Raw genomic sequence first — 14,623 nt, 5'->3', positions numbered from 1 at the left:
GTGTCGCCATGGCAACGCAGACATGTGACGGGGAACCGCCGACAAGGGGGTGTAGGTATATAGTTTGCGCCCCGCTGACATAGATAAAGCTTTAGCTAGAAATGTGTGTATATCTTCACAGCACTAATACACGCAACAAAATCATAGGAGACCAGCCGGGAATAAACACTTTCAGCATAAAAGTTAACATCAGGCAAAGGAATCCCTGCCCCAAAGAGCTTACACTCTAATGTGCAGCCATATTCGTTAATCCCGTATGTTCATGTAGAACGCCAACCCTTACGTATTTAGGGTCACTACTTTTCTATGAGCACATGGTCCAAAACCCCCACACAGCCGCTCATGTCGATCCCTTTGAACCGCTCCTTTCCAAACTTTTGTTAGGTCTATTTGGTGTCAAATAGGATATAATATGTTTCTATGTAATCAATAACGTGGAAGGTGTAATAATCACTTTGAAGGTGGTGAACAGTCAGATGAACAGAGATTTGCATAATTGCTAGAATTCATACTTCCAGGTTGTTGGCAGAAATTTAGGTCACTTTGCACATGATCTGCTGTTTACAAGTGTGGGTTTCTGATAGGCTTTTGAGATGTCGTTAATGGCTATTCTAATAATATAAAATGCCTGAGAAAGAAAGAAAAACATTGGTGGTATGCGCAATTATATTAATTATAATTACTTTCTTTTGTATGCCCGAGATGTTTTTACCTTCACCTGTGATCTGAGGCTCTTGAGGAGCAGATAATGCATTAACACCCTTGAATGGCTGACAAATGGCTAATTGCAGTGCTATATTTACTAACCAGCATGAGCCAGTGGGGTTCAAGTGAACAAAGATTGTGACCAAAGAGCTTCTGTCATTTATTACATCTAGCATCAGTGACCCAAATTATATTCTATAGGTCTCATCGTACCTTAAAGAGGTGAATTCCCACTAGCAGAAGCAACTGTTGATAGGCCGACAGTTCCATGCTCTGGGACTTCTTCGATTTCTTCTGCAGGTCTTCCACGTACTGCAGCATACTGCGCAAACAAAGCCGAATAGTGAATCAGGAAACAGACTTATAGATCAAATACACACAGTCAGGCACCCAAGGGGTGAAGGTTACCTCCTAAAGTAAGGATTGAGGACCTGAACTGAATAAAACTGGACAAAGCAGTTGAGCAGCAACTAAAAACCTGAGCGCCACTTTGCACTCCTTCAGGACAAGTCTGGAAGAAGAACATGTGAATGTACGAGTCGGGGAGCTTGCATGTTACTGCACCGCCAACAATTTTATCATTAGTACCAATTATTCATTTGCTTTGCTAGTTTTCAACCCACACCTCAAATTTAGAACATTAACCAAGAGTGAAGGAAAGCCCTAAATATGGATTTAACAAAAACAAACACAGTGAGCATTGCACACCAGTGTTGATCAAACATGACCCACAAAGACCCACAAATGCACACAAGAAAAACACCAATGCAGATGACAAAGAAATGAGTTGGCTAAAACACTATGGGGGTCGGTAGAATGGGCAACAGGCATGATCACAAAAAAAAGACATTCAAATGGATGCCCATTTTTGGAAGTGTCAAACTCATGGAAGTTCTTCCGAAGCAGAAGCTGCCCTTCTGTGACCACTGGACACACATGGTAACCTTATGAAACTAGGGATACCCACAGCCGTTTGGTCGCCGATACTTCAACTTAAAGCCATGAATGAATCCCAGTACATGGGCTAGATATGTATGTGGGTTGCTTCTGCAGGAAAGACACCTCTTCTGGGTTTGGATACCAGAACCAGGTGTTTAGGACGTTTCTTACTGCTGACCGGACAAAGACAGGCACTAACGTATTGCACAACCAGCGAGTGTTTTAGCAACTTCCGTCATATAGTGCTGCAATCACAGCTGTGAAAGAGGGGTACACGGCAGCACATGATCCTCTATGAAAAAAGGGAGCAACAATAATAACCCCTGTATGTGTCATACCGATCCCATGCTTCCTTCTGCTCTTCGCTGAATGGTTTGATTGCCTTCACATACTTCCCGCGTGACAGCAGGGCGTTAGCGTAGCGCACCATGCAATGGATCCACAGGCTCCCATCTGCGGTCACCCCCATCACGTGCTTCTCCTTTAAAGCGGCAGCTCCGGAACTTTCCCCCAACACAGGCAGACAGTTCAGGTTCAGCAACAGGCTGCCGACAAAGACCAAGAAAAACCTTTCATGAAGAGTCAGAAGAAATGTGGCTCACGTCAACGGTGCACCCACCTAATCCGTAAACAAGCCCCAATGCACAGCCAATGTGACACATTTACGTCATTTGTAGGTGTTCTTATTATTGTGTCTTCTCATGAGTATATGGGTTATTTAGTTCACTCTTCTGGCCCCAAAATTATAAACCACACCCAGGTAGACACATTTGATGGTAAGCTCTCAGGGGCAGGGACTCCTCCTCCTAATGCCTACTCTTATGTTGTAGCGCTTATTCCTATAATGTCACATGTTACTCCTGTCAAGTGCTTTGTACAGGGATGGCACTATATAAAGATACACATACTGGCCAATGACTTTATTTTCTGCCTGTGCTGCCAGTTTATATAATGTAATACGTGGTATGTGGAAAGGAAATCCTGTTGCAAATTAACAACATGATTTTATAAAAAGAATCGTACATTTGACCCAACAAACATGGCCACCAGGCAACATTCTGCCAGCTACCCCGACAGTCCCATGAATGAATATCATTACTTGTTGGCTTGTGGCCAGCAGAGCCATTCCTGGTAGCCCCCAGTTTGGTCCCCATAGGCAGCAGCTCCATGTGCGTGAGCAGCAGTTTAAATGAAGAGCTCTCGGATTACAGGCAGTGAAGTACAATCTGAGCTGGGAAGGCAGTGGGCCGAGAACAGGAAGCCCTTACCTGAAAAAGGCGTCTGCCACCAGCGTGCGCGTTTTCTCATCCAGAGGCAGAGAGAGAAGGGACTCCGTTTCTGGAATATCAGAGGCGGATTTCTTAGCCTCGAAAAATGCGTGAAAGAATATAAACCTTGATTTAAAAAACAAAATACAAAATAATCATTAAAATACAACATACATGAGCAACTGAAGAACATACAATGGAATATATCAAGGAATGCATATTTAGAGTAATATAATAATAGTAGTAGTAGCAATGCCAACACCAATAAAAATGTCCTGCTTAATGGTTTGCCTGCTATATTAAACACTAGAGCTCTGCAAAATATTTGCTGACGGCAACAAATTCACCATGATGGAAAACTTTGCCAAAAACCACCACCTGCAAATTTCGATCATATATGGCATGGTTTGGGGAAGGGGGCGGGGAAGGGGGCTGGGGGCGAAGGGGGCTGGGAGGGGGAAGGGGGCTGGGAGGGGGAAGGGGGCTGGGAGGGGGAAGGGGGCTGGGAGGGGGAAGGGTGCTGGGAGGGGGCGAATAAAAAAAAAGGCAAAAAAAATGTAACCCTGCGAACTGACATCCTTTGCTTTAACATATCTTAGCTTTGGCAAATGGATCGCGTGCACAAATGCAGCTCCAACCTTCCCAGATGAGGATGATGGCATTTCTTTCACTCACCTGCCACCTAGTGGATCTGCTCAAACATTAAATGACATTATTAGCTGTTCTATAAAATCGAGGATTTAAACGTATTGCGGACTGATATAATTGTTTAGGAGAACCATTTCCCTTGCACTTAAATGTATCAATATATGTAAATGCATCAATATATGTAAATGCATCAATATATGTAAATCAATATATGTAAATGTATCAATATATTTAAGACATATTGGACCAGTATGTAAAAATCTGTTTTTTATGGATGATTCTGTATTATCTTTATGTGGAAAAAGGAGAAAGAGACTTTCCCAGATTTAGGGGCCTATGCAGAGAGCTGCGGTAACTGAATTAGCAGCATTTGTTGGCGAAATATGCCTGTAGAAAGGCAGGTAATGGCGAGTTAAAAAAAAAGCGTCATTTTTTTTTAAATCTCGCCACGCGTGTGGCCAGAACCTAAATCTCGCCAGGTTTCAAAAGTGCCGTATTCAGAAAGGCGCGATCGCCATCTAGCGGCTGATCGCGCCATTAAAATGGAGAAAAATTCAACAATTAGCTCCGCCAACAAAAGTTGGCAGGAAGCTGGAGCTCGGCGGCCAGAGGGAGAAGAAAAAAAAAACGCGCTTTTTTTAAAACATGTTTCACCAGCGCGCATCTCGCCGGTTAAACTCTCCATATGCAGACATGATTTTAAATGCAGTTTTAGGACCTTTCTGCATATGGAGATAAAATCACGCCAAAAAAGGTACTATTTACTAACATCTCCAATAAATTCCACCGCTGCTCTCTGCATAGGCCCCTTAGTATGTTAGATATTCCGGTGCTGTGGGAAATGAGGGGCAATCCATTAATCCACAAAAATGCATATAAAAGTCGAAGAGCGAGTGCTCCGACGCAGTCAATGGGGTACACTTCATTCTGATTCAATTGCAGACAAAAATGTGCACAACATTTTTTTGTTTGGGGGGGAAGGGGGGTGATTTCTCTTTGTCTGTAGCAGCAATCTACATGATCAAAGGGGGCTCCCGGCCTCATGACCACCTCGGCTAATATAAAATTACCCTCTTTGTGGTGAGAGAAAATTAAAAGATTGCAGGAGATGGCTTATGGAAGTCAATTGTGACTATTTTTGGGGGGGAGACTACCTTTCAAGTCTCGAGGAGCACAGTTTAAGGCGGCAATCCATACCGCTTTATTTTATTACATTGGATTTAATCAGAGGGTCTCCGGAGCTGAACCCATCAATTTCAGCTCCAGGGGCCCCTGCTTCCAGATATACTTCCCTCCATAGGGGGTGCCGGTAGCCCCACCACTCGGCGAACAGGGTTCACATTATGGCGACGTTTCAAAGCTCCCGTGATATCATCCGGTTGGGCTTCCTATTAACCCATGTGACACAAGAGCTTTAAACTTTAGACCCCAGTTAGCTCAACCGGAGAACCCAATACGGAGGTATCTCAAGAAGCAAGGGTCCCCCAGAGCTTAAATTAATGAGGTTCAGCTCTGGAGTCCCCTTGCTTCAATCCGGCGTTAAATAATGAACAATAAAAACAACATGCTGTGAATGCTTTATTAACACACACACACACACACATTAAAGAAAAAAGGTGTCCCACTAAAAGCACTCAAGCAATATAATAATATGAAAGAAATGTTTATTAAAGAACATGGATTACACAAAAAAATACAAAGATTAAAACAGTCCCCATGGCATCCCTACAGCTATAGAAAATACACAACATAGAAAAACAATGCTATACTCCTAGATCTGTGTGTGATAACATCAGAATGAAACTACCCAGGAGAAAAAATAAACTCCTGAGATGTATGTAAAGACCAGCCGGTCAAAAATTGAGTAAAGCTGTATGTCGTGAATTGTACACTGCAGATAATATTAATTGCCAATGCAATACCACCTAGGTCACCAAAACAAGCAAATAAATGTGAGAAATAACCACTGTAAAAATAGATAAGCACTATATATACACTTGCAAGTAATCAATGAGGTCTGTCCTGTGGTGAAATCCTGACTTGGCATGGATTGCAGAAAATCTCTGGTATAATAGAAGCAAAGTTCACATCAAATGCTATTATACCAGAGATTTTCTGCAATCCATCCAGGGCGTTTCCTAAAGTAGCGAGCACGCTAGCTAGTACTCACAAGCAGAGAGACTACCTGTGTGATTATTGTGGACTGCATTTGGATTGCCGATTCCCCCCTAACTGCGGTGTGTGCAGTTTTTCATGTTGGCGAATACCAGCAGAAAGTGTTGTTACCGGAGGGAACCTTCAACGAGACGCTGAGTGATGACATCATCCTCTTGAAGAGTGATCGGTTACAGCAGAGGAGGCACCTGAGGAACGGCTGGCGTGGAATCCTGCAGTCTATGGCGATTGAGTATATCTCATAAATGCTTGATATTATGCTCTGATTGTGAGTGCGCTTTTTATATGTTTTAGTCATAGAAAATATTTTTTGTACTTTATTACAATAGGAGCGCGTCTGTTTTTTTTCTTGTTTTTTCAGATATCTATGGGATTTGGTGATCCATATATTTGTGTGTGTGTGTGTGTGTGTGTGTGTGTGTGTGTGTGTGTGTGTATGTATATATATATATATATATATATATATATATATATATATATATATATCCTGGAAGACAACTGTAATACATTCTCTCTCCCTTATATTCCTGCTCACCTGGCAATATCCATCACCTGGTCCTCCTCTCGTTTCACTTGGGCGTTTTCGATGATGCTGGTAAGCCGCGGGACTATCCACTTTCTTAAACGAAACACAAAGTGCTCGTCCCTAAAAATGAACAAAAAAAAAAAAAAAACACAATCAGAGAAAGTATCGGGAGACGTTAACAGCAATCTCTGCCTGTCTCTCTAGCACCAGAAAATCCCAGACTGGGAGCAGTTACTATTAGCATGTGCACAGAGTAAAAAGACCGGCAACTATGATTAACAATGCATTTGTTGACTTTGAAGTTCAGAATTACACGGTTTCAAGAAACCACTTCCTGGTATTTAAACCCACCGCATCACCCAGGCCAATAGGAAGCAGCGACTGATAACGTTGCAGCTTGCTATTCGCCAGCAAGGCGCGAGAGATTGAAACCGCCATTTTGTTTCCCCTGGAGGGGACTGCAACAAGCTGCCTTCGCCGGTAAGTATTTCGGGAGCCAGGGGGTACCTGGAGCTGAAAATAGTGTTTCACTCGGAGGTCGCTCTGGTTCCCACCCTGCAGTAAATGCACGTTTTCTAACATTTTATTACATAACATTTTTCAAAAGAAGCATTTGTGTGTGTCTTTTTAATATTTGAAATAAAAATGACTGAATATAAATAAAGCATACAACTCCGCAGCTTAAAAGCACATTTGTCTTTTGTCAGTGCCCGATCTCTCACATAACATCGCTAGGACACAGCTTTATGTTACATAGCACCACATTTTCTAGGTAATGGAGGAGTCATTTTCAGCGAAAGCCGGGGAGCTACTTTTAAAGGATTGTGAAGTACTAGAGCCGTGTGTTTCAAGAGGGCTTTCCTGGGTTCCCAGAACTTCCCCAAAGGGTTCCCCAGCAATTTTCCGATCATTAGAAAATGGTTTCCAATGCAGAAGAATTTACTATGTATCTGATTCCAGACCTTATTAGAGAGGGTTGGGGTTCCTTACAATGCATCTGATATCAGATGCGCTATTAGAGAGGGTTGGAGTTCCTTACAATGCATCTGATATCAGATGCGCTATTAGAGAGGGTTGGAGTTCCTTACAATGCATCAGATATCAGACGCGCTATTAGAGAGGGTTGGGGTTCCTTACAATGCATCTGATATCAGACGCGCTATTAGAGAGGGTTGGGGTTCCTTACAATGCATCTGATATCAGATGCGCTATTAGAGAGGGTTGGAGTTCCTTACAATGCATCTGATATCAGACGCGCTATTAGAGAGGGTTGGAGTTCCTTACAATGCATCTGATCTCAGACTCTCTATTAGAGAGGGTTGTGGTTCTGCACAATTTCACAATATAATTATAGGGTTTCCTAACCAAAAAAAAAAGTTGTAAACCCCTGCAAATGTGGAATTTGTTTTTAAAAATGTTTAATACCACCTCATTTAGGTATAGCAGAGTAAAATGACCAACTCAATGCAGGCCGAATTACAAAGCAATTACAAACTACTGAAGCAAAAACCTAGCCATTAGAAAAACCCACAGACACTTTCTTACAACATTATCTCACCAAAGCAGAAGAGTATTACGTTTCACAGTGAAGTCCCTGATCAGAATGCAAATGGAAAAGTCCTTTCTTCAGAACATTTTGAAGGTCGACTACTTTTTAAAAAACACTGCCTTGCCCCCACTTGGAGCTGAAATGTTCCAGAGTAAAGAGATGGCGTCTCCAAAGCCCATAGAGAATGAGACCGTGTGCAGCGCCCCTTACTCTTTTAGCATGCAGACAAAAGGAGATGGCACAAGAACGCCAACATAACCCAGGGTTAGGCATGCCTTATACAGAACAGGAAAAGTAAGCCATTGAAATCCTTGTTCACCCGTACCGTCTAAGTACAATTAATCCCTCAGGTATTTGCTATAAAGACTATTGCATGGTGGATACTACAATTTGAACGCTGAATCAAGATTATACAAGTATAAAGTATTGTTCTTCTAGCACAGTGCTTCCCAACAGGGAGTTTGGAAAGCCCTAGGCGAGCATGGGGTGTATCCAAGGGGTGGAAAATATGTAATGGCGGATCCCAGTCAGCATAGTGGTTTCCTGAGCCTGTGGGCCCCAAACTGTACCTTAGCGGGGGTGGTATAGGGTCAGTTATAGCAGCACCTTCCAAAGTCACTCCCCACAATACTTTGCATCCACAGCAGCAAGACATTGTGGGACGTGATTTTGGAAGCTCCCACTGTGATTGGCAGCTATAACATTCATGTGTGCACACACCGAGGTGCAGTTTGGAGCCTTAGGCCTTGACCCCGCTGCCTACTACAGCGTCCGCTGTGGCGGATGCTGCATGGACGAGAGCCCTCCCCTCAATGGCGCCGGGCCCGCTGCGAGGGGGGGCCACAGAGCTGGGGTGAGAGCTGCTCCTGCTCTCAATAGAATTGAGAGCAGGACTCGCGTCGAGCGATACGGCACGCCCCCCGGCGGTTCAGCCAATGAGGGCGAACCTGCGGGGTGACGTCATGGCCGCGCCCCCGTCACTCCCCCGCCACGCCCCCCCCCCCCCCCCCCGGTCTCTCTTCCTGCAGTGAGCTGCAGACTAGGTAATCTCGCGGGCGCGCGTTGCAGCGGAGATACCGGGGCCTTAGCCTTATTAAGCGTGCTCCCCACATGAGCTCAGGACACTATATACTGTCTGGGATCGGTCCCACAGTTTTGTTTGCAATAGTCTGATTAACCAGGGATTCGTGGAACAAATATTTTGTAACAGGGGCTGCACAATGTAATGAAGGTTGAGAAAAGTTAAACACCATGCAGCACGCAAAATATACTAAAAAGCTTAAGCATAAAAATACAAAATCAGAAGACAAAAAAATGGCATCAACACATGAATCTCAGATTAGAACAATGTTATAAGCAATATATTACATTTATACTTGGCTTGAAGGACGCTTCATAAACAGAAAAAAGCCAGCGCGCTCTGCCTTTTTTCTCTTTTTGTTTGTTCATCTCGTTGGGCGGAATCAGCGCGCCGTTTGGAACCCGCGGTCTGGACCACACTGGAGAATTATGGAAGCGACGCAGTGAGTTGTTTCCGTTTCCTTACGCTTTGTCAGCTTTATATGGGACAATATTTGTACTTATGGATGTGTGCCTGTGAGCACTAGGTAGTAGTCCCCTAATCCCTGTTAAGGAATGCTGATACAATACTAATTCATTACACACTGGAGTGGTCCCAGCGGAGAATTACATATGTTATAGGGATACAATTAACCTTTGAAGCACCGGCTGTACATATCCTTGAAGGACGCTTCATACAGCATCATCATCCCGTCTGACAAAGGGTCTTGTGACCAGAGACGTTATGGGGCCATTTTGACACACGGAGCTAGGACTCCCACTACTCGTATATATAGCATCATTCAAGCCAAATATAAAATGCAACGGCTATATTGCTTATTACATTTTTCTGATATTCGAAGATTTATCTACTGATTTGATTTTGGGTATTTTGCTTTTCTGATTTTGTATTTTTAGGCTTTAAATAGTTTTTTTAAATATATTTATTTTTGAGTGTTACACGGTGTTACTCTCAGTTTAGTGAATCGGGGTCTGAGCAAGAGCCCTAACCTATACCATAGCACCTGAATAAGGGCACCCCTTTTAAAAGTGTGTTTTGATAATTGTGTTAACACCAACTTTTCTGATCTTTCTTTGGAGTGCACCGTTTTTGGTTGCATTTAATAAAGGTTGGGAAGAGCTGTTCTAACAGAAGACTCCTTCATGCATGCAAGATAAATGACCTGAAGTATTGTAATGTGAAGAGATAAAGTGGTTAGAACAGTGACATTCCCCCGTAGTGTTCTACCTGCACAACTAGGAATATGAAACGCTGGTGAACCTGGTACACACAGCAGCAAGAGGGTAATTAACTTTTTCAGGCAGCTTATTTACAAACAGATCAGTGTGTTGCGCATAACTGGGGTATGAATTCACGTTTCCTACAACAGTGGTCAGACACACGACATGCAGCGAGATGCTCACGTTTTCGGCTGCTCCTGGATCTGCTTCTGCCGCTTGGTGCTGAAATCCAGACAGCAGGTGATATCCGGCCGGACGAACATGTTCTTCAGCCAGTCAATGTATTGCTGCAGCGCGCTGGGTTGAAGGTGCCTGACCACCCTCCACACGCTGGGCACCACCGGGTAACCTTGGTTGGTGAGCGTAGTGAAACCGACGAGCACGGCCAGCTGCTTTTCCGCATCCTCGCAGCTCTCCAGGAAGGAGTTCACATAGGTCTCCATCTCTGGGGCAAACTTAAACCGGTCTGCGGGCTGGCATACAGAATAACATAATCAGGCAGCAGTACTCAAAGTGACTTTTTTTTAAAAGGTCATTGTACTACTCTTATTTAAAAAAAAATATATTTTTTAGAAATGTACTGTGACAGAAACCAGGGGTTGGTAATAAACTCCATATACAGGGCTCCCAGGATACTGAACAGTTTCTGTCCTGTCTAAGCTGAACAGGGCAGCCTCGTGGTACAGGCACTCCATTCCACAGTTTGTCTGCTGCCTGTTTTCTGTCACCTGTCATGCTGATTAGAGTTCAGGTATATAAGACCTGTTTCCTGTTTCCTCTGGGCCCCGCCCAAGAGCCTGGAAGGCTGCTGAACTGCAGAGGGGTGAGAAAGCCTCTTTCCCAAATCGCTTCATTCATTCTGTTAGTTTGTCTAAAGACTGCAAAGGTACTTATTTTGTTGGTGGAAGTGGACAAGCCACTTCCAACTCTGAGTCAGGGACATCTAAGTTTAAGTTATCGCTCAGACGAGCAGCTTTTTGTTTGGCTTTGTTTTCTGTTTAAACTGTGGCAGTCTCAGTGCCTGGGACTGAATAAACCAGGCATAGCCTGTTTAAAGGAACAGTACGTGACGTCTCATCATTTAACCTACCCTAAAAGACCGTGTTCTAACAGTCCCGGACAGACGGCGGAGCCCCGGAGTAAGCCGTTTGTCACATATGGTGGAGAATGCGGGCAGAACACTGAAAGGTCTGGGGGTTAAAGAACTTTAAAAAAAAAAAAAAAAAAAAGGTTTTTTTTTCTCTCTCTCCAAACAAGATGGAAGACGTGGTGAGTGCGCTGGTACGCAATGTCGCTGTCCAGAAAGACGCGAATGAAGCCCAGCAACAGGCGAGTGAAACCCAGCGACAGCTGTTAATAGCCCAGCAAGAGACTAATGCAAACCAGCAAGAGACAAACCGCCTGCTGAGAGAGGAGCAAAAGCGGTTCGCTCAGGGCTTACAGCAGGAACTCGAGATCCTGAGGGGGACTATCAGTAACCTTCCACTGGCAGAGGCAGCCCCAGTTCCGAAAATGACCAGGGCAAGCCACTACCTTCAGAAGATGGGACCCTCGGATGATGTGGAAGCCTATCTTCTCACGTTTGAACGCACGGCACAGAGAGAGGGATGGCCAGAAGCTGAGTGGGCTGGTCTAATCGCACCCTTCCTAAGCGGCGAACCCCAGAAGGCTTACTTTGATCTAGAGCCAGCCGAAGCTAACGTCTATGCAAAATTGAAGTTCGAGATCCTCGCCCGCCTCGGCGTAACCACGGCTGTTCGTGCCCAAAGGTTTCACGCATGGTCCTTCATGATGGATAAAGCCACCCGAAGCCAGATGTATGACCTCATCCACCTCGCCCGGAAGTGGCTACAACCCGAGATCAACTCAGCAAGCCACATCGTGGAACGGTTGGTCATGGACCAGTTCTTGAGGAAACTTCCCTCTGCCTTACGCCGTTGGGTCAGTCGGAGTGACCCCCACAATGCGGATGAGCTTGTGGCCCTTGTAGAAAGGTACAGTGCAGCAGAAGAGCACCCGCAACCCACAGTCGTGGAGCAACCCCACTATCCGAGGTTCCAGGACTCTTCCAGAGACGGTAAAAGGGTACCGGGGTTAAGGGGCGCTGAAGAGCGGCGACCACCTTCACGCCGCTCCAGCAACAGTGGTTCGCACACTAAGGGCAATAGCCAACATGGGGAGCCGGGAAAAGGCTCTAAGTGGGACACAGACTATGTACCTAAATGTGTAAATTGTCATGAGAGGGGCCACACAGCAAAAATCTGCCCACTAAATGATGAGCCCATGCAATGCAACAGCGTGGAACCTTATTCGCTGTTGTCCCAATGTATGGGCCCTAGCCCAGAGGACCCCTTGAATAACCATCTGTGGGCATTTGTAAAGGTTAATGGTAAGAGGGTTCGGGCACTTCTTGACTCTGGGAGTATGGTCACACTAGTGTCCGAATACCTATTGCCCATTAAGAAGAAACAGGTAAACAGTTCACAAAGAGTGGCAATTTGTTGTATACATGGGGATAATCATGAATATTCCACTGTTGATGTTTTTTTTGAAACAGAATTTGGTTCTTTAGATTTCAAGGTGGGTGTTGTACCCAAACTGGCACATGATGTGTTAATAGGGACCGACTTTCCCCATTTTCTAAAAATGTGGTCCCCAGCTCAGAATAGCGCCCAGAGTTCAATAGCAGACCATAACGAAGTGTTAGAAGAAACAAATCCTTTCCCTTTTTCAGAAATGGAGGTTGACGAGGGCCCAAATAAGAAGGGGGAAAAGGAGGAGTGCTGTGAAATTCCCTTCCCCATCACTACTTTGGTAGGGAATACCCCAAATCAAGATGTTGATCAGGCACTTACCACCCCAGTACAGGATAAGACCCTCGCTGACCTAGAGGTCAGTCCTGGGAGTTTTAAGAAGGCCCAGTGGGAGGACCCCACATTAGCGGTAGCAAGGGGACATATACGGGACCAGAATAGTACTCATGGCCAACCAGATAGGTCACTTGCTTACCCCTACTTCGAGGTAGAGAACGACCTAGTATATCGGGTTGATAAAAGAAAATCAGTTACAACTAAACAATTGTTGGTACCACGGACATTCCGTAACGTAGTATTACACCTCGCACATAGTCATCCATTGGGGCGACACCTAGGGGTGGAAAAGACAAAAGAAAAGGTTCTCCGAAGCTTTTATTGGCCTGGGGTTCTGGCAGAAATTACAAACTATTGTTCCTCATGCCCAGAATGTCAGATCACCGCCCCGTTCAAAGCATACCGCAGCCCATTGGTACCCCTTCCCATAATAGAGGTACCATTTGACCGGATTGCTATGGATCTAGTAGGACCCCTAATAAAGTCTGCTAGGGGACATCAGCATATATTGGTAATATTAGATTATGCTACCCGATATCCGGAGGCAGTTCCCCTACGTAGCACCTCTGCTAAAAACATAGCAAAAGAGTTAGTACTTCTGTTTTCCCGGGTCGGAATTCCTAAAGAGATCTTATCTGACCAGGGAACACCATTTATGTCCCAAGTAACAAAAGAGCTATGTAAACTCCTAAAAATCAAGCATCTCAGAACCTCAGTCTATCATCCACAAACAGATGGTTTAGTGGAAAGGTTCAATAAAACCTTAAAGAGCATGTTACGCCGGGCGGTCGATAAGGATGGGAAAAACTGGGACTGTTTGTTACCATACCTGTTATTTGCCATTAGGGAAGTTCCCCAGTCATCCACAGGCTTCTCCCCGTTTGAACTATTGTATGGCCGACATCCAAGGGGCTTACTGGATATAGCCAAAGAAACTTGGGAACACGAGGTTACCCCTTACAGAAGTGTAATAGAGCATGTTGCCCAGATGCAGGACCGCATTGCTGCAGTCCTACCCATAGTGAGGGAACACATGGAGAAAGCTCAAGAAGCACAAAGGAATACGTATAATAAGGGTGCTAGGGTCAGAATTTTTTTTCCAGGTGATAGGGTACTAGTTCTGGTTCCCACCGTGGAGAGTAAATTCCTTGCTAAATGGCATGGGCCATATGAGGTCTTGGAAAGAGTGGGAGAAGTAAATTATAGGGTAAGGCAGCCAGGTAGGAGGAAACCTGAGCAAATTTACCATATAAACCTACTCAAGCCCTGGAAAGATAGAGAGGTCTTGTTAACCCTAGTACCCCCAGGTCCGTCAGAGAATCAAGAAACTGACCCAGAGGTTAGCATAGCTGAAACACTGTCCGTGCATCAAAAACGAGAGGTCCAGAGTTTAGTGAGAAGGAACAAAGAAATCTTCTCTACACAGCCAGGTAAAACTAACGTAATTAAACATGACATAGTCTCTGAACCGGGGGTCCGAGTTAACCTTAAACCGTACCGAATCCCAGAGGCCAAGAGAGAGGCTATAAGTTTAGAGGTTAAAAAAATGCTAAAACTAGGCGTAATTGAGGAATCCCAAAGTGGGTGGAACAGCCCTATAGTTTTAGTCCCAAAGCCAGACGGTACAACAAGGTTTTGTAAT

At 44.6% G+C, this 14,623-nt stretch overlaps 1 protein-coding gene across 1 annotated transcript in view; it reads right to left on the bottom strand.

Moving 5' to 3' along the window:
* Nucleotides 1–14,623, bottom strand: part of MYBBP1A (MYB binding protein 1a) — a 64,214-nt gene that overhangs the window by 31,074 nt on the left and 18,517 nt on the right. The window contains exons 9-13 of the mRNA XM_075589981.1: nucleotides 10,295–10,584; nucleotides 6,271–6,381; nucleotides 2,913–3,038; nucleotides 1,983–2,189; nucleotides 919–1,027 (exon numbers count right to left, since the gene is read on the bottom strand). Of these exons, the coding sequence (XP_075446096.1) occupies nucleotides 919–1,027; nucleotides 1,983–2,189; nucleotides 2,913–3,038; nucleotides 6,271–6,381; nucleotides 10,295–10,584 (843 nt within the window). The remainder of the gene's footprint in view (nucleotides 1–918; nucleotides 1,028–1,982; nucleotides 2,190–2,912; nucleotides 3,039–6,270; nucleotides 6,382–10,294; nucleotides 10,585–14,623) is intronic.

Source organism: Ascaphus truei, chromosome 3 (assembly GCF_040206685.1).
Source record: "Ascaphus truei isolate aAscTru1 chromosome 3, aAscTru1.hap1, whole genome shotgun sequence".
Lineage (NCBI taxonomy): Eukaryota > Metazoa > Chordata > Amphibia > Anura > Ascaphidae > Ascaphus > Ascaphus truei.
Note: the sequence above shows the minus strand (reverse complement) of the source record. Positions and strands in the feature narration are given on the sequence as shown.